Raw genomic sequence first — 23026 nt, 5'->3', positions numbered from 1 at the left:
TGAAATACGGGGCTTGAGGGTTGGGACGTACAGCAGCATAATGCAGAGAACTCTTGGCATTTTTTGTTCGCCTCCCCTCTGTCCCCGCTACAGCTCCTTATTCCGAACATCGCAGGTGCACTCCCACCCCGCGGCTTCGCCTCCCGCTGGCTGCGGCTGTTAACTCCCGCCGTCAGTCTCACTGTCTGCTACAACACCCCAAAGCTCTCAGCCCCAAACACCTTTCAAAATACACCAACTCTGATTTTAGTTACCAAATTCTGTAAACGTTTCTTTAAATGGTAGGGCTGTACAAAACTCCCGCCCGTTGGTGGCACGTCCTGGAAACGTTAAAAAGTCAGGGCTCGTTTCACAGAGGTGGTTTCCGTGCGATTTGGAAGAAAGCTTCCCCCACGCCTGTTTCTGAACAGGATCCGAGTTCTGGTCAAAAGAATTAAGGACGATTCTCGCCACGGTGAAACACGGCCCTGGGTGCCGTCCCGCGCGTAGCACTGCTCGGGGCGAGGACCTGCGGATCCCTTTCAGGAAGGCACTTTAAGTTTTGCGCTCCCCAGCAGAAACTGAAGAATTCGGTCCGCTAACAAAGCGAGGAAGAAGTCAGCCAGCAACACTTCTGTGATCACGATCTTGAACTAGGAAAACAAACACCAGCCGTTAGTCCCTCTCCTCCGTTACTCTGTCCCTGCAGAACAGAGCCCAGCGGCTCCAGCGGGATTGCGGCCACGTCCTCTCCCTTAAAGCTACTGCGGGAGTTATTGTCCGCCAGGCATTCTGCTAAAAACCTCAGGATTCCTCCAAAGTTCTCGAGGACAGGCCGAGTCCCGTCCTCCCACCGGAAACCGCGCAGAATTCAGCAGGTGCAGAGAAACGCTGCCCGCTCACCTCAGCAGGGATTTCTACCAAGCCGAACTGCTCGTTGAACTCCGGCGAAGAGCCCGTGAGAAGGCCCACGATCGCCAGTCCCGACAGGACAATGCTCCACAGTAAAGGCTTGTTCTCCTGTAGACTCTCCATAAAAGGATGGCCCTGAAACACAGAGGGAGAAACCGTGAGCAGAGGGAAGGGACTCCTTCAGCCGAGGGAGTCCCTGACACAATTTGGGGCACTTGGTGCAGAAAGAAGGAGTCTTTCCCCGCAGAGCACTGACAAACTGCAGTTTGCGGCTAGAGGAGGGCACTGCTTTGTACCGTCGCATTTTAATTACACAATCACATCTCCGGTGCTGCTGGAGATGTGACTTAACGCGGCTTGCCTTGTAGTTGATGGCAAACGTGGCCATCTGCATCGCCATGGACATGATGTAGACGGTGCTGTTCACGAGGCTGGGCTCAAACTCCTTGTACAGATCCACAAACTCCTCCTGTCTGAAACAGAACAAAGGGATCAGCGAAGCCGACTTGCAATCGCCAGGGACGCTTGGCTTCCCTCGCACAGCCCCACGGAGCCCGGTTTATTTAAGTTTTGTTGGGCAGAGGCAGTTTGTTCCCAAACACGTGTGCTCACACGGGTAAGGGAGGAGCTGCAAGCACAGGTAATCACTGGGTTCTTTTTCACAAAATAAAAACCCAGTGGGGAAAAAACCTGAGGTCTTCCCTGTGTTTTTCTTTAGAAGCTCCCCAGCAATCCACCCCGTCGATGTTATTTCCATTTCCCTTTCCCCTTCCACGTGGAGACGGCAGACAACACATCACGGCCCGTGCTCTCACGGGTTCCTTCACATCCTTGCCGCACCGAGCTGCCGATGCACTCGATGTACCAGACAAAAACGCTGTTTCTGGACACGCCTAACACGTTAACCTCCCAACGCTCGGCGTGCTCGACAAAGCATTCACAAAAAGAGTGAGTGCTGCGGTCACGGAGGCCTCTTCTCCCCACCCTCCTGCTTTGCTGAAATTGGAGAAAATATCACGGTGTGGGAGGAAGAGAGGCTTACTTGGCATCGCTGCGCGCCTGGGCACCGCGGTACAGGTAAACCAGGCTGAGGAAATGCACGAGGAACTGCAGCAGCACCGTCAGCACCGTGTAGAGGTTAAAGATGTTGGGTAGCGGGCGCTCCTTGGAAAGCGTCTTCAAGGGCTGGGAGAGAAAAGCGAGCAGGGGTGACTGGCATGGCTTTGACTATCTCCAGGCGGTTTTCCAGCAGAATCCAAGCCATGTTTGTGTTTCTCGGAAATGCCTGCAAGAACTCTGCCTCACACACACGTAAGACCCCCACAGCGCTGGCCTCAGGAGCCTCCCAAAATCCAGGGGGACAAAAAACCCCACCGCCTCCAGCAATTGTGGACTGTTAACTTATTAAAATAAACGGCTTTTTCCAGAGAGAGGCACTCCTTCAGCAATCCTGACGCGGCCGACATCGACCAGGGCCGTCCCAGCGCGCTCCCCTCCCCTTACCTTCGACCTGGAGATGAAGAGGAAGCAGCCAGCCAACAGCAGACCCTGCAGAGTCGCCTGAAAATCACTGAACTTCACCCCTTCCAAGTAGAGGACGCTCTGGCTGTAAGCGAGGATCAGGGCGTTCAGGGCAAGGATCTTGAACATTTGGAGAGTTGTCACTAGCGTGCAGCGACCTTGCTTGATCACGTGGCAGACTGAGGAGCAAGAGGACGCAGTGTTTGGAAACAAAACAGGTTCTGGGGCTTCGTCCCTCAGCCCTCTCCTTTCCTGAGGCAGTGCGGAGGGCAGCTCGCCCTCACTGCCCGCAGGGTTGCTCCACACAAAAAGCTGTCAAGGCCACGGTTCTGGGGGCATTTCTCACCACCCACACCCTCCGTCTTGGCTTCCTTCCCCTCAGGGAACCTGACCACAGGGAGACGCACACCAGTTCAGCTCCCATCGCACACTTACTGCACTGAATGGAAGAGAGCTTGGAGGTAAAGGGAGCTGCGATGCTGGCGTCGCCCAGCTTCACCACCGGCACCCGCTCCTCCTCCAAATCCTTCAGCACCTGACTGATCCGCTCCTGCGGGTGAAGAAGAGAACGCACACCTCGCTATCGCAACCTGGATCAAAGATGCTCTTGCACTACCCTCTCCCACACCCCTGCTCCACGGCGAGGCCTTGGCGCTGGCAGCGTGAGCGTGACGGCTGGCTGGAACAGCAGCGCCCTCCCTGCCCAAAACCACTCTGCTATTTGAGGGGAAGCAGAAGAGCTGGTCTTCTCACAACACACCCAGCCACGTCCAGTCCTCGTGAACCAGCAGAGGAGGAATGAAGAGCAAGGACAAGTTAACAGGCTTTCAAACATCCGGTTACCAACCCTCTGCACGGCCAGCTGTTCCTCCCGCTGGGACATGACTCTGTGCTTGGCACCGCGGGACGTGGGCTTCACAGCGCCGCTCCCCAGCGCCGGCAGCGCTGCTCTCCCATCGCCAGGGCCGTCTCGAGCTCTCCTCTTCCGTTCGGGCAGTCTCTCGGGAGCGTTTGCCAACAGTGCCACTCCTGCAAGCGTACAGACGTTAGCTGCTGAGGGGAAAGGGCTGTAATCCCTTTGCTGACGGAGCGTTTCCACACAGCAGCAGTCCCAGCGGGATTTACTCCTGGAGTCAGGCGGGCAGGCTGGTTATACAGGGGCTAGGTGTTCCACTTGCTGAAAAGAAAAATGAGGAAGAACCTTTCTTCCAGGAAAATGTGTCTGCAGCCAGCTCCCGCTGCCTGCTGGTGTGCACAGAGCGGGTGTTCCACCAGCACTGTACCTCAGTTTCTGCCACCAAATGCTGTTCATAGAATCACAGAGTTGTTAGGGTTGGAAGGGACCTTCAAAGCCCACCCAGGCCAACCCCCCTGCCAGGAGCAGGGACATCTCCAACTGGATCAGGGTGCTCACAGCCCCGGCCAACTTGGCCTGGAATGTTTCCAGGGATGGGGCATCCACCACCTCTCTGGGGAACCTGGGCCAGTGCTCCACCAATTTTTTTCCCAATATCTAATCTGAATCTACCTCCCTCTATCTTAAACCTCTTCCAGCCGCTGGGAACCTCACCAGACCGCCACGACTTCTCAACTACAATGGCCAGCAGCTTGGCAACCTCATCCGCCAGTTCCCTCAGGACCCCACGGATGGATCTCATCAGGTCCCATGGACTTGTGCACCTTCAGGTTCCTCAGATGTTCCCGAACCTGCTCTTCCAGTACAGCGGGGAGCTCCTCATTCTCCCACTCCCCGCTTGTGCCTTCCACAGCTTGGGTGGTGGGACAAGAGCCCTTATTGGTGAAGGCTGAGGCAAAAAAAGCCATTGAGCACCTCAGCCTTCTCCACGTGCCGGGTAACCAGGTCACCTGTTTCCTTTTGGAGAGGGCCTACATTCTCCCTGGACCTCCTTTTGTCCCCAGCGTACCTACAGAAGCCTTTCTTGTTGCTTTTGACGTCCCTGCCCAGATTCAGTTCCGTCAGGGCTTTAGCCTGCGTCACCCGAACCCTGGCTGCTCAGACCTGTAACCCTCCCAGGGTACCTGCCCTCACGTCCACCCTCTGTAGGCTTCCTTCTCTAATTTTCAGCTGGTCCGGGAGCTCAGTGTTGTTCACATCATCCCAGCCCTCAGAGCACCAGGGAAATGAGCACTGGTTTGTGTTTAAGACCGCTAGCTGAACTCGTACAGGGCCACGCGTGAGAGCCCTGCCCCTGGACTCACCCACATCCGCGTGTTTCAGAGCTCCGACGTCGTTGGTCCCGTCCCCACACATCAGCGTGACGTAGCCCAGGCTCTTCAAAGCAGTGATGACAAACTCCTGCAAACAGAAGGCGTAGTGAGAACCGCCCGCCCGCGCATTCTGCACACTGCTGGCTGGGCTGGGTTACGTGCCGTGGTCAGGCGCTCCTGCTCCGTGGGAGCTCCCTGGCCTCACACCCAGGCTCCAGAAGCTTCGCCTTCGTGCTCTGTTTTAGGAAGGCAGAGCTAGAACAGGCCAGCGGGCCCAGGACTCTTCAGGGTAACGATGGGGCACACCCTGAGCTCTGGATCTTGCTTCCTGCTGGCCTGGATACTGGGAGAGGCCACGCCGCTTTGCTGAGAACCGCTTTAGCGTTAACCATGTACTAGCATCTCCGTGGCTCCCAGGCACCACGCGAGCCCTGCCGGGAACTCTGCTAAAACTAGAGAGGGTTTACCAGCAGCTGCGACCTCTCACCTTCTGCTTCGGCACCACTCTGGCGAACACCTGGATGTGCGGCAGGAGCTTCAGCAGCTGCTGCCTGCTCACAGACTGCAGGTGAGAGAGACCTTCCCCAGTCACACACAGGTCGTACTGCTGCGTCAGCTCTTGCACGCAGCTTGGCAAAGCCGGGAGCACGACGGCACCATCGATGGACTGCCACTGCCAGCTGGAGCCTGCAAAGAGAGGCACAAGCATGACAGGAGCATGCCTGCGAGGCGTCTGCCTGTGAGAAACGCTCCCAGCCACCCCACGGACGCGGACTCCTCAGGGCAGCGACGTGCCTACCTCCCATCATCCCTCTGAGCCACAGCAAGGAGGCCTCCAAGCTGCATTTTTTTGGTTATTTTAGTGCTCAGCTAGCTCAGCTGAGGAGCTGCCAGAGGACTGTACGGAGCTTGCATGGTACTCCAAGCCAGAGAAGAGAGAGGCAAAAGACAGCGGGCTCTCTGGGACTCCAGAACGCGAGTTGTTTCCTTTCCCAGCATCAAGCAGCAGTGCCAACGGCACGCGGCTGACTGACACAACGCCCCAGCAGGGCTTTGGCTGCTGTCCTGCAAAACGCAGAGCCGTTTGCTGCGTGAGGTCGGTTACCTTTGGTCACGGGAGGCTGCAGAACGAGGGTGTGCTCCCTGTGCAGGAAGTGCAGCTCCCGCGCCACGTGGCAGGCAGTGAGAGGATTGTCTCCTGTTATCATCACTACCTGAGGGGAAAGCAGGAGAGGTCCAAAATTAGTTCTGGTAGCTAGGCGGCACTCCGCATCCACAGACCACGACGACCAGTGAGGCCGGGACGCTGCCGATGCTTACATGGTGCGATGCATTCTGGATCTCCCTGATGACGGATTTGGAGTCAGCTTTGAGAGGACAGGAAACCACAATGAATCCAACAAACCGAAGATCACACTCCAAAGCTTCGCGCTTCATCTCTCGCACCTGCCAAAGCAAATCAGCCGACAGAGCGTCACGTGCTGCTCCGCAGCAGCAATCTTGTTTTTCAGTGGGTGCTGCCTTGCAATCAAAGCACCACTAGAAACAATACTGGTGCGCTGAGACGCACCGAGCAACCCTGGGCAGCGCCCAGCTGCTGGAGAAGAAAGGTTTCTTTGGCACAAAGCTCCACAGAGACTGCCCTGAAAACAGTTACACATGCCCATTCCCACGCAAAACCAGGTTTACGGCTAAGAAGTTCAGTGCTAAGCCTCTTCAGCTGCTACAAGGAAAGAACGGACCCTGCTCTACGAGCAGCAAAACAGAAGTGCTGATCAACACACAGGAACTCAAAGCTGAGAGCGCAACGCAGAGGCTGCGATCTTCCCAGAAAGTCCGGATCATAAAAGCAACAAAGTTCCAGCAGCTTTGGGCAACCACATCCCCGAAGAGACCGTCCCTTCCCCAACGCCGCTCACACCACCTCTGTTTTCTTTAAGAGGAGCTCAACGCCAAGACTTAAACCGCCAGATATACCTGCTGGTGCGTGAGGTGCCCCAGTTCCTTGTAGCCAAGGGCCAGCACTCTCGCCCCCTCATGGGAAATTTCCGTGTGGACAGCGTGATAGTTGCTTGGGCACTGAGACAACTAGAGGAGGCGGGAGGAAAAGCACCGTATTAATACAGCTTCAAACACAATTCCGTAGCACATTTCAGCATTTCACATTAAATCTGCAGACAGGGGAGAGTCCCTCGCCATCGGGGGCAGAAGAGGAGCCCCCCCAGATTCTGCTGCTGGCAAAAGCAACGGTGCCAGGAACGCATACGGTGAGATATTCAGATCCCACTGGGATCAGACTGAAACTCCCCAGGGGAGTTTGTTTTCGGGCACGGGCTCACCGTGCCGTTTTGCAGGATGAAATCCCTACGTCATCCAGGTTTCAGACTCGGCAGGGACAAGCAGAGGCGGAAGGGGACAGGTACAGCTGCTAGAGAAAGCCCTTCCTCCCCAGAGAGGCGCGCTCACCATTTTGTGCAGCGTCTCCGGGGCCCCTTTCACAGCTGCAATGTAACAGAGATCAGTGGAGCCGATCTTCTCATACGATGCCAAGACAGACATTCTTTTCAGGGCACTGGCAAAATGAAAGCGCTGGTGAATTTTCAGTCCCTGAGTTTTAATACTTCTGGGGAAAACTTTCTCATCTGGAAACAAACAGATCAGGAAATCCTGAAAGGTTTCTCGGTATCAAAAGCAACATCCCTCCCTTCAGGTGCCAAAGGATCCCACAGGTCACCGAGATCACATGAACTTCCTCTCCTTACGTACAGAGCTGGAAGTTCTTGTGCCAAGAATTAAGCGACAGAGCGGATCAGAACGCTCGTGTGCATTAGTACGAACAACTACACAGCGGCTGAAGGTGCCTTGCATGTCTTATCATCACAGGTACCAATCCAGATGCAAAAACCACGACAGCGTGGGTTTCAGCGGGATACGTGCACAATATTTCCGGAAGGTTTCTCCTTCAGTCAGCTGTGCACGCCAAAGCCCAGAAAGCAGAGCAGAAAGCCTCCAGAGAGGTGCCCGCAAACCACGCTAAAACCCACGCTGTCATGTTCTCACTACTGCGATCTGCACCGGCCACGCCCCGATCTTACTGAGTCAGCAAAATCAGAACTGAAAGGCCCCAATCCGAGCGTGCCAGCTGCAGAAGGCAGTATCTGCAGCCCTGAGAACAGATTTCTACTCTTTGCTGTCCCTCAGACACGCAGTGCAAGGATTTCCACCGCCCCAAACCAGTTCCTGAACTGGATGGAATTCACTCCTTGCAGAACGCTGGCATGAGGCACAGGAAATCTCCTGGAGCAGATCGAGTAGATCACTTCATGCTCAGAACTGACAAAAACAGCGTTACCATCATCACCCCCCAAAAAAAAAAACCCCACCCCACAACATATGTAAAAAGGACTCAGGTATCAGCCAGGGAGGAGCTGGAAAGAGGTTTTACCTTTGGTCAGGGTCCAGTCCACAGCCATCAGCATCGCCTTCTCCAACGGATCTCCCACCAGCGTCCCATCGTCCAGCTGTACCAGCGAGTGGCAAGTAGCAATCGCTCGGTGGGTTTCTACAGGAATGTCAGATACCGGTGTCACTTCCTTCCCATCCCTGCGGCATAAAAAAGACTGCTCATGTTAACAGACCCCCATTCACCTTATCTCAGACAAATTCTGGAATTTTTCCCAGAAAAAAACTCCTACTCTAATACAGTAAACAGTGGAGCTTCTCATGGTGAGATCAAAGCCGCAGGAAATCTGGCGCTGCCTCAACTGCAAACGGCGCCAGAGCTCACAATTCTTGCCAGTACTCATAAGCCAACTTGATTCAAGCAGAGCACGAAGCAGAGCCCTGAACTAACACGTTTAGGTAACTGCAGAATCAAAGGGCCGAGACGTCTCTCTGCTGTGGCACCTGGCCTTCAGGCCCAGTTCATTATGGCAGTGGAACGAGGCGCCAGGACACCACTGCACAGAGGAGCAGCGAAGTTCTCCGTTACGTAGGAACCCCACACCAGAAATCCTTGAAGACAATTCAATTCACAAGTCCCGAGCCCACAGAGGCGAGCAACCCTCCCTCCTTCCAGTCCAATCCACGTTTCCTCTCTGATCCCCCGACTATCTTCTCTTCCGCACTGGAATGTGATTGTGCTTGTCCCTGAGGAGTTCCCGCAGCGCCCGAAGCCCAGACCACAGCGAATCACGTAACGAAAATCACCCAGGACCTACCTGAGCCCAGCCACGCCTCTCACCACCAGGTGATCGCTGGTTAAGGTGCCGGTTTTGTCAAAACAGCAAACCTGCACTTTGCCTGCAAAGGGGATGCGGAAGGGCTCTGTACAGTACACGTCTGGAAGAGAGGAGGGGAAACAGTGAGAGATCAGCTACAGCAAAGCCAGGACAGGATGCCCAGTGGCTTTCGTCACAAGACGGGAGATACAAACACAGTTCTCGGCCAGAGTTAACGAGCCACAGCCTCCCCATTCCGAATTCCTGCGGCACGTGAAACCAGAACAGACACCAAACTGTAGTAGTGACGTAGTCTGACGCAGAAGCCACTGACCCCCTGTTCCGTATACGGGAACTTGCTCCATGCAGGACTGCTGAGGAAGGAGGCTTCCATATGAAGATATTCCCTCCTACGCTTGATTTAGGACCCACTTCAAAGCGCACACCTCCCGAGTTCTTTGGGGTTTACACCCCCTCACCCACAGCAGCTCCAAAACCCATGCTGTCGCTGTGCAGAAACCGAGGACGCTACAGCAGTTTCACGCTCGTTTCCTCACCAGCGTCCCCACAGCTCCAGACACAAGGAAGCCGTGCTGGTTTTGTTCTTGCACTTAGGCTGGGTACTTACAGAGCTTGGCCAAGGCGATGAGCGAGGTGTTGACAGCCAGAGAGAGCTCAATGGGAAGTTCAGGTGGAACAACAGAAGTCAGTATTAACGTACACTCCAGGAAGAGCTTGTAGCGGTTCCTGCTGGGATCCTTGGTGCCTACGGAACGAGACGGGACACCCATGTATCTCCTCATCCTCAGACTGTCTGCTCCACAGAACTAAGACGCGTACCACAAAGAAGCTCACCTACCCAGGAAGGGCTGCGGGAGGGCAAGAAAAGCATCCAGAGTGCAGTGTGGGCCCCTACACTGAAACACACTGGCGCAGCCCAACCCAGCTATTGTAACTCTCAGAAATTACGTCAACTGTCCTTCCCACAAGCATTGGTACAAGTCCTGTGTAGAGACCTGGAAGAGGCAAGAAGAAATCTCACCTTCAATCCAGACGTATGCTGCAGCAGCAATGGCAAAGACCAGCAGGAACAGGATGAAAATGAAGGTCTCTAAGTTATTGGCTGTCACTCTCTTCACCCCAAAGAGGATTGTACGTAGCAATTTCCCCTGAGAAGAACAGCCTTCAGTGCAAGAAGCTACCTCTGCAGCATGCAGCAGCTTGTTAAAACTATCTATGAAACCCGGTTTTAAAATACCACTCTGGTGTTTTGGGGCCAGAGCCTGAAACTTACTCCCATTTCTGTAATTAGTCTGTTAAAAAACCCAAACCTGCTCCTAAGTCACTTAAGTTGATGATTTCTTTGAAGCAGCCTTCAGTTTTCAACTGAAAAAGCCCACATTCACATCTTTAGTCTCTACAAACACACTAGAACACCCTTTCCAAACAGCGACCATCACAGAAACGGGGATAACGAGGAGCTGCAGCACACACGCAGTGTGGCGAACCCGAGTGGAACCCCGAGTCCTGACTCCCAGGCTCCCGCACCAAAGGTCAGACTGCTGACTTGCCACCCAGAGAAGAGACCAACCTCACTTACTCCTCTTCGGAACAGGCAAGTCATTTCAACGCCCCGATTTGTATGTTCCCACTGCTCTGCTTCATAAGGATTTCCTGACAGCGAAGCGCCGAGCGACACAACCACATCATCGGCAAGACAGAGGGGAGAAGGCACGTTCGCCTCTTACCTGAGAGGTGTTGAAGCCGGTCCTCAGCGCATACGCCACGCACCCGTTGTCAACAGCTGGAACAGGAGCAGGAAGGAAGGCAGTAAGCTCACTGTAAATCTTTTATAAGCTTATCACAAGCACAATACGCTTGGAGCGACAGCTTCCTCTCACTTACAAGGGGACATAGTCAACTTTAATAATCGCGGTAAGCCGTTAGCTACAGTTGTCCTCAAGTCGTTTAAAATAAACCAGCGAGCGCACAACACGCCCTCTCCAAGGAAACGCGGCTCTATGCTGGTACCTACGTTTCAGTCCTGTGCTGGCTTTCTGGGGCGGAATATGCTGCACCACTTTTGTTCCCCCGAACACGATGTGTAACCGGGAATCCGCCTGCATGTCCAAGACGTGCTCTGGGCTGAGATCCTCCACAGGCTCCTGCAGGACAACGTTCAGGTCTCAGGTTCGCAGCTATCAACAAGCAAACGCCAAGTGTCCCTTTCTGTTCTTATCCCACCAGATTTCTCGGTTTCACTGCAGCTGAAGGTGGCCTGAACCAAATCTAGCCCTTAACATGCCGTTCAGCACCGGATCGGTCTGGGTTTAGAACGTGGCTCCTATGGAAATCCTGGTTTCGGAGGACTAGCTCACCCTGGGCACCCTGAATTCAGCAAGGGAGGCTCTGCGAGCACCACTTTATCATTTTTAAGTCACTCACCAGCACAAAAAGAAGGAAGATTCAGGGTTTTGAAGTGCTTTACACTTGTTTCCCCCCCCGCCACCTCTACCCAGCCAAAGGAATCCAGACCGGGGAATGCGTAGGAGGGCGACACCGTGCCCACGCGCTGGAGTTCAGACCCGAAGGCTGGAGACCTTGCCAGACAAAACAGACATTTCTGTTTCTCATTTACCAGAGACCATCAATCTCTGACAGGGAGCCGACAACACTCAGAGCAGGTTGCCTAGGCCTGCATTCACACAAAGAGACCAATTTCCACTCACAAATGCCGCAGTGGCTTCAATAGTTTTTACTTTTCCAGGCTGCAAAGGGACAGCACAGAGGACGTTTCGCACAGACCTTCATCTGCGGCACAGACTCTCCCGTCAGCATAGCTTCATCCACAATGCACCTTCCGCGCAAGAGCAGCACGTCGCACGGCACCAGATTTTCATGAGGAGATCGGCCTGCAATTGATACATTAATACCTTTGAGAAGCAGCTCAAAGGCTTGGCTGTTTGTCTGGCAGGAGACACGGGGGATTCTGAAAGCTTTAACCCCCCCATGGGCTGCCGAGTCTCCCAGAGCACGCACCCGCTCCGGATTAATCATTCGGACCCTTGAATTGCGACACCTATGAATCAAAGTCCTCAAAAGCACCCGACCAAGACAGTTAGATTTTTACGTCTAATTCAGTTCACTGCACAACTCCATGTACCACAATCAGCTTTTGTTCGCAACCCTCACGCGAGTCATTACCAATGGAGACGATATCCCCTGGAATAATCTCATCACTGGAAATGGGGCGCCACTTGCGGTTTCTGTAAACCTGCAGGAAAAAAAAAAAAAAAAAAAAAAAAAAAGCACTTTCTGAAGCCCTGCCCACATCAGAAAAGGATGGGGAGAGAGAACAGCAGATCAGCTAAAAGACAGCTACATCAAACACTTCACGCACGATCCTCCCTGGTTTCGATTACCTGGATCATGTACGGCTTGTTGCCCATTTTTCGAATCTCCGACATGTTCCTCATCTGCTGCTGGACCAGAGAAGCTTCGAACGCAACCAACATGGAGAGGGTGAAAACGCTGTAATACCAGTACTCATCCAGGCACCACAGCCCCACGCAGAACACCTACGGGGAGAACGTGTCACCGAAATTCTTCTCATCTTCCTCAGAAAACAAAAGCCTCCAGTTCCTAGGATTTTAATCTTTTTTACGCTAACGTAGCACACATTTAATTGTGGGAAGCCAGAAAATCACAGTAACTCACTAGGGAGAAACAGAGTCACTCCCAGAAGTAAAAGCAACACTACGGTGTAAGAACAGCATCTTCTCCCGATTTTAGGAAGTTGCCGGCTGATTTTTGGCTTTCAAGCCAAAACTGTAAGGGACTCTCTCACTTTTTAGCAGGGAGAAGCACTTCCAGCTCTTTGTGTTTGTTCATTTTACCTGAAAGACGAAGAACGGAGCTGTAGCTCTTTCTTTGAAGAGTTCCAAGAACTCCGGCACCACCATCTCAGCCCTGGGAAAGGAGTGAATCCTCATTAACCCAAACATCCCAGATCCCGAGCAAAAGCCACCGCAGCCTCTGGCGTCAGCGCAGGCTGTACTCCAGAACGTCCGCACACAATCTCATTTTTAATTACTTTTATGCAGTTAATTCGTTATAGGCTGTTAGTTTCCATCTACAGCGCCCCCCGGAGAAAAACTCTTGCTCCAGTACTCTCCCCTGTCCTTAAAGGAACTGGAAGCAAGTGCTGGGTGTAACTGAAATTTGACAAACGGGACTAGGACACACTGGGATACCCCGGCAAAGAGGGATCCGTGCCCGGAAAACTCACTTGTTTGTACCGTATTTCTTCTCAGCCGCTCGGATCTCTTTGTCCTCCTGGTAGCCTCGGGCGTTCTGGTAGTAACAGAGCGGATGTTCCACGGGGAAGGCTACAGGAAGAAACTGTTTCTTGCCGTCTATCTCATATAAATATTTGATTTTCTGGAATTCAAAGGAAAGAGTCTCCTGTCCATCCTCGCCCTGCAGAGAGGGAGAAAAAAAACCAACCAGCTGGACACAGCCCAAAGGTTTCACTCCACACGTCATCTGAAGGAGGAGAGAAAGGGCAGCCCCTTGTATCCCTAGTCCTTCTGCGACCCTGGCTGCGGCACACGCGCCAAGAAACACCGCGTGATCTTCAACACCCATGCCCGCGACCAACCGCAGCCGATTTCTCCCTAATTACCTCAACGAAAAGCCAGCCAACGCAGGCGTGAGGTAGTGGTTCCCTGGCGCGTGACAATCGGCAGGGCTGCTCCGACAGCCGCGCCCTCACCTGGTCTCTGTGGAGTGGCACCAGCTCCACCGATCCGTTATTCGGGGTTGGCACGACTTTAGCCAAGGTGGCTTTCTTAGGACAGGGCTCCTGAAACACAAACAGCGGATCAGAGACCCCGCACTTCAATGAGCTGGGAGGAATCTCTGCCGGATCGCGTTGAGACAGGTGGAGAAAGAAGCTCTTTGCAGCCGGATGTTTCTGTGGGAATCCAAGACGTTCTGATTATCAAAATCCATTCCCCAAAAAGCACATTCAGCACATCGCCTGCAGTTCAGATGTACGTAGCTGCCAGTAAGACACGGTTACAGCAGCAACCGCCGCAACCAGCCGGTCCATCAGCAAAAGACGGAACAACCGACACCAGCAAAGGCTGCCGGTTGCTGTCCCGAGCTCTCAGCTCACCGCAGGCTGCCTGTGCGGATTCCCCGACGCCACTTCACAGCCAGAGGCTGCCAAACGCCGCACCTCTCCTTCCCCCATCCCAAACCAGCTCAAAGGAGAAGCGTTTCATAGAACCATGGAATGGTTTGGGTGGGAAGGGACCGCCAAAAGCCACCCAGCCCAACCCCCCTGCAAGGGGCAGGGACATCTCCAACCGGATCAGGGTGCTCAGAGCCCCGGCCAACCTGGCCTGGGATGTTTCCAGGGACGGAGCACCCACCGCCTCTCTGGGCACCCTGGGCCAGTGCTCCACCACCCTCAGTGTAAAACATTTTTCCTAATATCTGATCTGAATCTGCCTCCCTCTGTTTTGAACCCATCACCCCTCGTTCTGTCCCAGCAGGCCCTGCTGAAGAGTCTCTCCCCACCTTCCCTGCAGCCCCCTTTGGGCACTGGGAGCCGCTCTCAGGTCTCCCCGGAGCCTCCTCTTCTCCAGGCTGAACAGCCCCAGCTCTCCCAGCGTGGCCTCACAGCAGAGCTGCTCCAGCCCTTCCATCATCTGCGTGGCCTCCTCTGGCCCCTCTCCAACCGGTCCATCTCCACGCAAAGCGTCCCCTCACACCCGTCGCCCTCTCTCTTCCCTGCGCGGCTGATGCGGCTCTGCCACGACGCAAGAAGCACCCCCCGCCCCGGCTCGACAGCAGAACCCCGCAGGGAGCGGCAGGAGCCTCCCGGCGCTGCTCGGGGGCAGCCCTGCAGAGATCCCCGGCGCAAGCGGCCCCGCGGCGGCGGCAGGCCCGGGACTCACCCGCACGCAGGTGAGGGCGCAGTGAGCGTGCACCGACCACAGCCCCGAGAGCGCCGTCAGCAGATGGACGACACCGATGGCGGCGAGCGCCAGCAACGCGGCCTCGGGGGGCGCGGGGCCTGGGCCTGGTCTCGGGCCCTCCTCCTCGTGCTCCGCCGCCGCCGCCGCCTCTGCCCACGTCGCCCACACGCGCGGTCCCCACAGCCACAACCAGGCCGGGTAGAGTCCCGCCACGAAAGGCAGCACGGTACCGTGAAGAAGCCGCGGCCGCCGGCGGTAAAGCGTTACCGACGAGACCAGCTCGTCCGCGGGACCCGGAACCGGACCGGCCGCCGCCATTTTCCGAGAGACCGCAACGACCGCACTTCCGCTTCCGGCGGCGGGGAGTTGGCGGGGGGGGCGCGCGCGCGCGCGGACCACCGGGCGCCTGCGCAGTGGCCAGCTTGAAGGACGGGGCGCCGCAACTCGACGCATGCGCAGAGGGCGGTATATCGGCGGCCGCGCATGCGCAGAGCGGAGGGAGGCGGTCGGTGCCGTAGCGGCGGCGGGATGTGAGTGGGGGGCGGCGGCGGGAGCACCGGGCCGGGCGAGGCCGGGCCGGGCCGGGCCGGGCCGGGCCTGGCGCCCCCCGCCGCGTCCCTCCCCGCGTTACCGGTGTCGTCTCTCCGCAGGCAGGCGGCCCTGGAGATCACGGCACGCTACTGCCGCAGCGAGATGGAGCAGTACGGGCGCTGCGTGGCCGCCAGCCCGGCTTCTTGGCAGCGCGACTGTCACCGTCTCCGCCTCAGCATGTCCCGCTGTGCCGCCGCGCAGTGAGTGCGGGAGGGGCGGGCCGGGGCCGGGACTGGGCCCGGGGCCGGGGGCAGGGCCGGTACCGGCCAGGCCTGGCGGGCTGGGCTGGGCCTCAGGCCGGCGGAGCGGTCGGATTTGGGCCGTGCGGCTCCCCGGAGCTGAGGGCCCGCTGTTACCCCGCAGCCCGATCGTGCAGCAGATCCGTCAGGACTGCGCGGAGCCGTTCGCTGCTTTCGAGCAGTGCCTGAAGGAGAACCAGGCCTCCGTCATGAACTGCAGCGACCACGTCAACGCCTTCCTGCTCTGCGCTGACCAGGTGAAGCTCTCCACGTGAGGTGAGCGTTAGGCCACAGTGTGGGGTTGTTTTTCCTCTAAATTTGCGGTCCAGGGCCCGAGGGCCGCTCTCCACCCACCGTGTCTGCTTGGGAGCTGCTCATGTGAACAGCTGGAGCGGAGTACTGCAGCCCAGAACACATGCAGGCCTGTGTTTTCTCTCCCACCCACCTTCCATTCCCGACTCAGAAAAACACAGAGCACAGCCAGGAAGTTTATCTAGGCTGAAAGCGCGGTGATTCCTCGGCGTGCGTGTCGGGGGCTGTGGTGTGTGCGTGGCCGTTGTGGATGCGAACGCAGCAGCGTGTTTCTCCAGATGGGTTGCTCGTTCTCAGCGCCCGCCTAAGCAGCAAAAGGCTCTGGGAGGAAAGCAGCCTTGCTGGCACGAAGTCGTTATTTTTGTCCAAATCTATTAATCGACCTAGTCGTCAGTTTTGTACAGTAACTACAGAGAACTGGGGGGGTAGGCCAGCTCGCAGCGCTCAGCTGAAAGTCTTGTAAACATCTGTGGGGTAACTTTGAAGTAAATAACGTTGCTAAGTGTCTAGAAATCACCCGACGCGGTAACCTGCTGAACCTCACCTAGGCTGCCGCGTACACGCGGAGCCTGCCTGATGCTTTTATTTGTGCTGGTTTTTTTCATAGGGGAGCCTTGGAATTAAAATTAACCTTCAGGAGCGACTGAAAAACTCTGGAGTGTCGTTCCAATGCTCGGTTGGGTTGGTTTTCCCCTCTGAAAAACGAAGCACAGCCCCGCGGTGCGGTTCTCTCGGTTCTGGTCGCACTGCACTCATCTTCAGCGGGCAGCTGGACTCCAACCGGGATGTCGGAGCGTTCCTGTGCGCTGGGAACGCTGGGTTTTGTCTGCTGATTTGCCTCTAAAAAACTTTATAAGTAAATAAATTCCAGAACTGTGTTGAAGCCACAGCAAGGGATCGGCAGCAACCTGCAGATGTGCTTGGATAGGAACCGAAAGCTAAAACCAGCCCTCACCTCTTTTCCTGCAGCCCGTGGATCCACAGTTCCTGTGACAATTAAGCACAGTATTTTCTTTTGTCCCAATAAAAACCACTTCTCAAGATCCAAAGCCAGTTCTGGCTTTTCCCGCTCGTGATGGGAGCTGCTGTCTGAGCTGGACCAGCCACAGGGGCTCTAAGTGTCACCTGCAAACATCCTGCTGCTGCTCCCGATTTTGGGAGCTCTGTGAGGGGCTGGACCCCCGAGCTTTCTCCTGGTTTAGAACAGCAGAGGGAGTCTTCCCGCCGACGGAGGCGGCAGAAAAAAAAATGCGGATTTGTCTGCAGCGCAAGGGAGATCTTCCAGCGCGGGGACGTGGGAGGCACCTCTGCTGTTCTGGCATGGCGGAACAAAGAGCCCAGCTCAAGGAGAGGTTGTTCCTGGGCTGTAACTATGGGGGAAAAAAAAAAATAAAACCGTACAAAAAACAATGGGTGGTCTTTCGAGGAGTGGATTAAAACTTGGGGCTCATGAGACCTTTGAGCTTTGCCGCTCTCCGGAGTAGGAACTTGGGTCTTCCGGAAAAGTGACGGGAAACCCAACCCCCAGATTGCCCAGCTTTGCTGGAAACCTTTGTGAGGTTTTTTTCTACCTCGAAGAGAGGGTGAGGCGTGGACAGGGAAACGTGGCGTTGAGCTGGTTCCCAGGGGCGCACGCCCCCTTCCCGGGACACCCCAATCCTTGCTCGTGTTCCGGCCGGGCGCCCGAGCGTTCCTCTTTCGTTGGCAGACGTCACTTGGCATTTTCCGGCTGGGCAGAGTCCTGACTCCGTGGGGAGAGGGACAGCAGGTTTGAGGGGAGCTGTTCCGGCCTCTAGCAGGCCGTGAATCGCAGAGCTGGCTGCCAGCGTCGCTGCAGCGGCTGCGTTTTAGCAGGGATGGGAACGCACCCCCAGGATGCTGGGGTCGTGTCTGAAAACACGGGCACGCTCGCAGAAAACTCTTTGTTTTGTCAAACGCCGTGCCTTTGAAATGAAAAGAGCTGCTTCATCTTCTGGCAGAAGAGCTGAGAGAAAAGGGTGACGGCAGCTCTGCTTCGAAATTAATTTAGCGAGGGGTCAAGTGCTGCCAGAAGAAGAGGAGAGATCTGTTTTTGGTGATTCTTTTGAGTTTTATTTATGCCAGGCAGCATCCCATTAGTCGTGAACGTCTGTGGTGTGAACAGCTTTATTAGGGAGGCCGTCACACCGCGCGAAGGTGCTTTCCTTGCCGACACGGTATTGAAATGTCAGCCTGGCAGCAGCAGAGACGCTTTTCATTACGTTTGAGGTGCGCTGGGCCCCCTCCTAAGCCTGGTTGTGCCTCCTCCTCCTCAGGAGCCTGAGCCGCTCCGTTATTACTAGCTCTCACACATTTAACCGCCGAGCTGCCAGGTGCTTTGCCTCCCTCAGTTTACTGGCTCCTTTTGAAAAGTTTCCAGACTAAATCAGCTTGTAGCCCTTAGAGATTGGGCAAATTCCTTTGCGAAAAGCGAAAGGAATACCAACAATTTTCTTTCCTTCCACTGGATGTGCTCGAAGCAGCCAGGGAGCGTTCTCTTGCTTTCCTCTTCGCCGCAAAGGAATCTGGAGCCGTATTGCGTGATTCATCAGTTTAATTCTTGCTTACGCAGAGGGTCTTGAGACCTCTTTACGGGAGAAGCGTGGAGCAGGAGTTTTCCAGCCATTTCTCTTTGGAGCTGCACGAGCTGCCTGCTCTCGCCGGTCGCTGGAACAAAATCAGAGTTTCCGGCACCGACAAACGGAAGAGAAGGGCTGCTGGGGGTCTGCTGTGCTGGGGTGTGTGACAGCAGTTACTGGCGTAACACTGAACAAGGGGAAGAGGTCCTCAGGCAGGCAGAGTGGTAGGTTCGGCTTTATCGCCAACGCTTGCGGAGAGGTTCGGCTAAATGGGTGCCAAGTGGCTGGAATCAGTCCGGGAATAAGCCTGTAATTCCCAGAGTGGGAGACTTGGAGGCGGGGGGAATATTCAGAGCAAGATTCAGACGGATTGGTCCTCTCGCGTCCTCCCAATCACAAACCAGAGCAGAAATAAACACTGAAGCCCCGAGAAGAACTCAAAGGAGCGAGTCGTAGGACGGTTGAATACTGTTGAGAGAGCAGCGTCAGGCGTGTGTAGGCGCCCTGGCTTGGGGGTTCGTTATTGCAAAGGCTCCTCCATCCACACAGGTTTTCGTGTCACTGTAGCCCTTCTGTTCCTTGTCTCCTGGCATGGCCTTTGCCATTCCCTGCTTGGTTTCCATCTGCTGGTTCTGCTTTTTTTCTCCACTTTTAATTGCTCTCCACTCTCGTTTCCAGCCAGACGTGCCTTTTGCCAGGTAGTTAAGCAAACTGGACGTCGGGTTTTTTCTGTTTTAACTCACCCTCTGTCTTTCTGTGTGGCCTCAGAGGCTAGTCCTAACATGTTCTATGTCTGTTTACTAATCTCTGAAATAAGTAACACCTACTGGGCTGGGGAGTAATGAGGGATAATTAATTAATGCATGGAAGGAGTTCTAAGGTCCTTGACTAAGAGAAAGCCAAGGATCATTAGGTTAGTTAATTCTCCGCTTTGTTTTCCCTCCATTTCTTCTTGGTTTAGATCTCAGAATGTGAAGTTAAGTGTGTCAGGACTTTTTTTCAGCCTGCTGCTTCAGCTCCTGCTGATGTCACTTTTCCTTTCAAGTGGAACCTTAAAACCAATAAGGTAAATTACACATGATCCTAGAATGAGGAACTAACTGAAACATCGCTTTAATTTTTCATCCAGAAAATACTCTCGTTTTACACTCTGCTTCTCTTACTTAAAGGAACCATAAATCAGCGTGTTCCTTTGGTGTTTGCAGTCACCGGGAGAGATTTAGTGCTGCTGGCAGGCCCGGGTCTGAAACGGGCGACTGTCGAGGGCAGAGAGCTGTGCGGAGCCGCATTCCTTTCACACACACGCTTGCTTGGCTTGGCTCTCCTCCAGGTGATTTTCTTGAGTCACTTGCGAGCACAAGGGAAATGGTGTGGGCGGAGGGGAGCGTTTTTCGTCTTGTGGTCAGTCTGTCACCTGGACTCGCTTTTATTCACCTTTATTCTCCTGTCTGCGAAGACAGGAGAGAAACGCACCTGGGCATTTCAGAGAGCAGAGGCCATTCCCAAACCCTCTTTCTCAGCAAATGCGTTGGCCTGTCCCAGCCAAGGACCTGCGCCTCCCTGCAATTGTTCTGGCAGAGCGAAAAGGGAAAGCCAGCGGGCGTGGGTGTTGCCCAAGGTGCACATGATTCTGTTCTTTACTCTGCTGCGGAGCGAGCTTGGCCTCTTTCTGCAATTTCCCCTCACGTTCGCTTTCCCCACGTCCTACGGTGGCCGTGAGAGTTAATTCACGGATGTGCAGAGGAGCTTTGGGATGCATGTTGATACCCCTGCGCTGCCAAAGGGGCAGGTCCCTCCTGCATTCCTACACGAAACTACTTCTGCCTCTTCCCACTTGGTGCTCCCTGTTGCTGTCTCCCCAAGCCTCCCGTCACCGCAGGAAGACCTCCAGCTGCCAGACGTGGTTGGGAGCAGATCACCTGCAGGCTCTGAGCTCTGATGCCTGGCTGTTGGTGCTCAACGCAGCTCTGTCCTGTGGTAAGAGGAGCAGCAGGACTGGCTTGGCAAGCCTGCGAGCTTTCCAGGCTCTGACAGCTGTGTGCTGGTGTCCACCTTTCTGATTTCTGCTCCTTTCAGGCAGAATCAGGACTCCGAACTGGAGAGCACCTGCAGCCTAACAGGTGGAATCTCAGCAGTGACTGGAACTCCCTGGTCACCAGCAGACCCCTCTGCATCAGCAGCGCCACGTCTAACATCACTCTGCGTAGTAGCTCACCCATTTATGTATTCACGTTGGGATTCTAGTTCCTCTTGCAACTAACCGGCTCCCGCTGCGGGGTTTGCTGCCCCCGTTAAGGGATGAAGAGCCGCCAGCACCAGTTGCTCCTTTGCTCCAGGACGCCTCGTTCCTGGGAAAGGGAACGGACGGGCCGTCCTCCCGAGGACCCCCAGCCTCGGTGGGACCGCAGGGAGCCAGCTGACTGCCCGTGCGTGCAGTTTGACTGCACTGGGGCACGCTTCAGATTTCAACTTACAATTTGCTTTTTGGGTTTTGTTTTTTTTTTATTTTCAAATGTACATGCGAAAAAAACATTGGCACATCACAGCACGGGGTCACAAGGAAGAAAGGGAGGGGTCTCAACGGGCGAAGCTGGCTCTGGTATGTGGGAGAAACATCAATTTGCACATAGTTCACTGAACATTCTCTTAAAACTTCATCTAAACTGAGACCGTCTCTAGTGCAAGAGCCTCTAAACGTAACACACAGCTTGAGGAGTTTCTCTGTTTCGTTCCTTGGGGGTGGGTGACCACGCCACAAAGGTGGAAGTCAACCAACGGCAGCAGCTTGTCTGTCTGGGAACACGCATGCCATAAATAGCTGTTTCTGCAAAAGGCTCCCCCTTCCCTCCCGAAAAGAAATGCCAAAGTGTCTGTGAACTACGTACAGGGCTGCCCTCTTGGGAGAGACGCAGTTTGGTGCTGAGAGCAGAGAGGATCCAGCCACAACCTGGCGCTGCAGCCACAACGGGAAGTGACTGCGCGTCAGCACGCCTGATGTTCACACAGCTTTATTGAAGGGGAGGCGACGGCAGAGTGATCTTTGCAGGGGCTGCGGCTCTGTTACACGTCATTCGTTACGTCAGTTCTCTGTAAGTAGTAGAGAAGGTGAAAAAGTCCTGAAAAAAGGCAAAATGCATTAGGACTGCATCTCCTTTTATCCCTAAAGCCAGGATTGTGTCGTTCCTGGGAATCTTCCTCCACAACTGCAGACAACAAACATTCATCTTTGCTTTTCCTTTTCATTTAAGAGGCCGCACACCTTTAAAATCAGGCTGATGAGCCCGTGGACGCTCAGAAGTGAAACAGCACCTACAGAAACATCGGGCAGCCAGGCTCTCGGGTTGCAGGCTCACAACTCCAGAGATCCAAGATTTAAAAATAAGTCATCGTTTCCTTTTGCAGTTGTCTGACAGTTGTTCAGTTCAAACAGACACGGGAAGGTCAGCTCTGGAGGACCGTGTTCTTCAGGCAGGCTCCTGGGAAAACCTGACCTTTCTAGGAATACCGGCTGTCCTTCCTGAGACCTGGGTCCTGGGCAGGAGAATAAAGACTTTCCCTTTGATAATAATTCAGAGTCCATCCTCTGCTCTCTCTTTCTCGCCCTTTTTCTGGGTGCACGTGTTAGTGCCCACCTGCTTCTCGTAACTCGCCTGCCTCGTGGCATGACGGTGGGCAGAGAAAATGGGTTGTTCCTTTCCATCCACAGCAGAGACGTGCTCTTCTCCTGGCCAAGTCCTGATGGTGGTTGCCCTTGAAGTGAAAACCAACCGCAGCCTCTGGGAGTTCAGTGGCTTGGCAGGGAGGCGTTGTAGGGGAACGCAATCCCGTTCCTTTCCCTCAGCGCCGGTGGTGGGAAGCGAGGTGCGAGATGCCTCCAGTGAACTGAGAGCGCAGTCAGGGTGGGGAATCCTGCTCTGGGCAGACCTGCAGAGGAGGGGCTTTCTAGCAGGAATATTTTTAGAGTAAAAGCATTTCGCTTTGCTGTTGTAAAAAAGAAACGTGCAGAAATTCGTGTGGCTAGCAGCTGTGATTTTCTGAGAGGAAGTCTCTGTTCTGTCCATCCAGGGAGCAGACCTGCAGCTTTAGAGACAGACAGACAGACGCGAAGGCCGTAGAGAACTCACTGTGGATGTGTGACACTTCTCTCGGCATCCTTGAACGCGACAGTGGGTAAATACGCGGTTGTTTCTTGAAGCAGATCTCCAAGCATCGCCGTTCCAAGCAGGGACCAAACAACTGTCTGTTTCTGAAGTGTCAAATGTTAAAAAACCTGTCCTGGTCCGACTGATTGACCACCACATAGAAAACCTCTGAAGCGGCAGTGGCATCCTTTAGAGGTGCCTCAGGACCTTGCATTTTGCTGTTGAAAATTAACAGCATGGAGGCTGCGTCTGGATGAGGAAAGGAGGCAGAGCAGCACAGCAAGCAGCTCAGCTGCA

General features: G+C 54.7%; 2 protein-coding genes across 5 annotated transcripts in view; one reads left to right on the top strand and one right to left on the bottom strand.

The window, feature by feature from the left end:
- Positions 1-222: 222 nt before the first annotated feature.
- Positions 223-15166, bottom strand: ATP13A1 (ATPase 13A1). Of its 3 annotated transcripts, XM_086769142.1 has the most exons (26): positions 14828-15166; positions 13636-13725; positions 13150-13340; positions 12758-12830; positions 12284-12439; positions 12066-12135; positions 11667-11773; positions 10897-11026; positions 10610-10665; positions 9904-10030; positions 9490-9627; positions 8862-8982; positions 8087-8244; positions 7108-7283; positions 6619-6729; positions 5962-6087; positions 5747-5855; positions 5129-5328; positions 4633-4729; positions 3260-3441; positions 2848-2962; positions 2395-2591; positions 1934-2076; positions 1253-1364; positions 883-1026; positions 223-632 (listed from the first exon to the last, which is right to left on the bottom strand). In XM_086769142.1, exons 1-26 carry the CDS (start codon positions 15164-15166, stop codon positions 522-524), a joined length of 3579 nt encoding a protein of 1192 aa, XP_086625268.1. In that variant the 3' UTR covers positions 223-521. The 3 variants fall into 3 exon arrangements, with proteins under 3 accessions (XP_086625268.1, XP_086625266.1, XP_086625267.1); XM_086769140.1 differs by having other exon boundaries at positions 883-1364; XM_086769141.1 differs by having other exon boundaries at positions 883-1364; positions 7108-7213; positions 8087-8203.
- Positions 15167-15293: 127 nt separating this feature from the next.
- Positions 15294-23026, top strand: part of CHCHD5 (coiled-coil-helix-coiled-coil-helix domain containing 5) — a 19465-nt gene continuing 11732 nt past the window's right edge. Inside the window, exons 1-4 of one of the 2 annotated variants that reach the window (XM_086769045.1) lie at positions 15294-15378; positions 15499-15639; positions 15803-15954; positions 16598-17400. In XM_086769045.1, coding sequence (XP_086625171.1) covers positions 15332-15378; positions 15499-15639; positions 15803-15953 — 339 coding nt within the window. In that variant the 5' untranslated portion in view covers positions 15294-15331 and the 3' untranslated portion in view covers position 15954; positions 16598-17400. Of the gene's footprint in view, positions 15379-15498; positions 15640-15802; positions 15955-16597; positions 17401-23026 lie in introns of those variants that run through there. The other variant, XR_015261288.1, reaches the window with a different exon arrangement.

Source organism: Chlamydotis macqueenii, chromosome 30 (assembly GCF_036417535.1).
Source record: "Chlamydotis macqueenii isolate bChlMac1 chromosome 30, bChlMac1.mat, whole genome shotgun sequence".
Classification (NCBI taxonomy): domain Eukaryota; kingdom Metazoa; phylum Chordata; class Aves; order Otidiformes; family Otididae; genus Chlamydotis; species Chlamydotis macqueenii.
The sequence above is the reverse complement of the archived record's forward strand: the minus strand, read 5'-3'. Positions and strand labels throughout refer to the sequence as shown.

Bases quoted from the DNA above. Each gene is read 5' to 3' on its own strand.
- ATP13A1 (XM_086769140.1), bottom strand. From the start codon at position 15,166: ATGGCGGCGGCCGGTCCGGTTCCGGGTCCCGCGGACGAGCTGGTCTCG. The intron at 12,136-12,283 runs GTAATCGAAACC...TTTTTCCTGCAG, and splicing joins ACAAGCCGTACATGATCCAG to GTTTACAGAAACCGCAAGTG. The intron at 8,245-8,861 runs GTAGGTCCTGGG...TTTATGCCGCAG, and splicing joins AGAGGCGTGGCTGGGCTCAG to GGATGGGAAGGAAGTGACAC.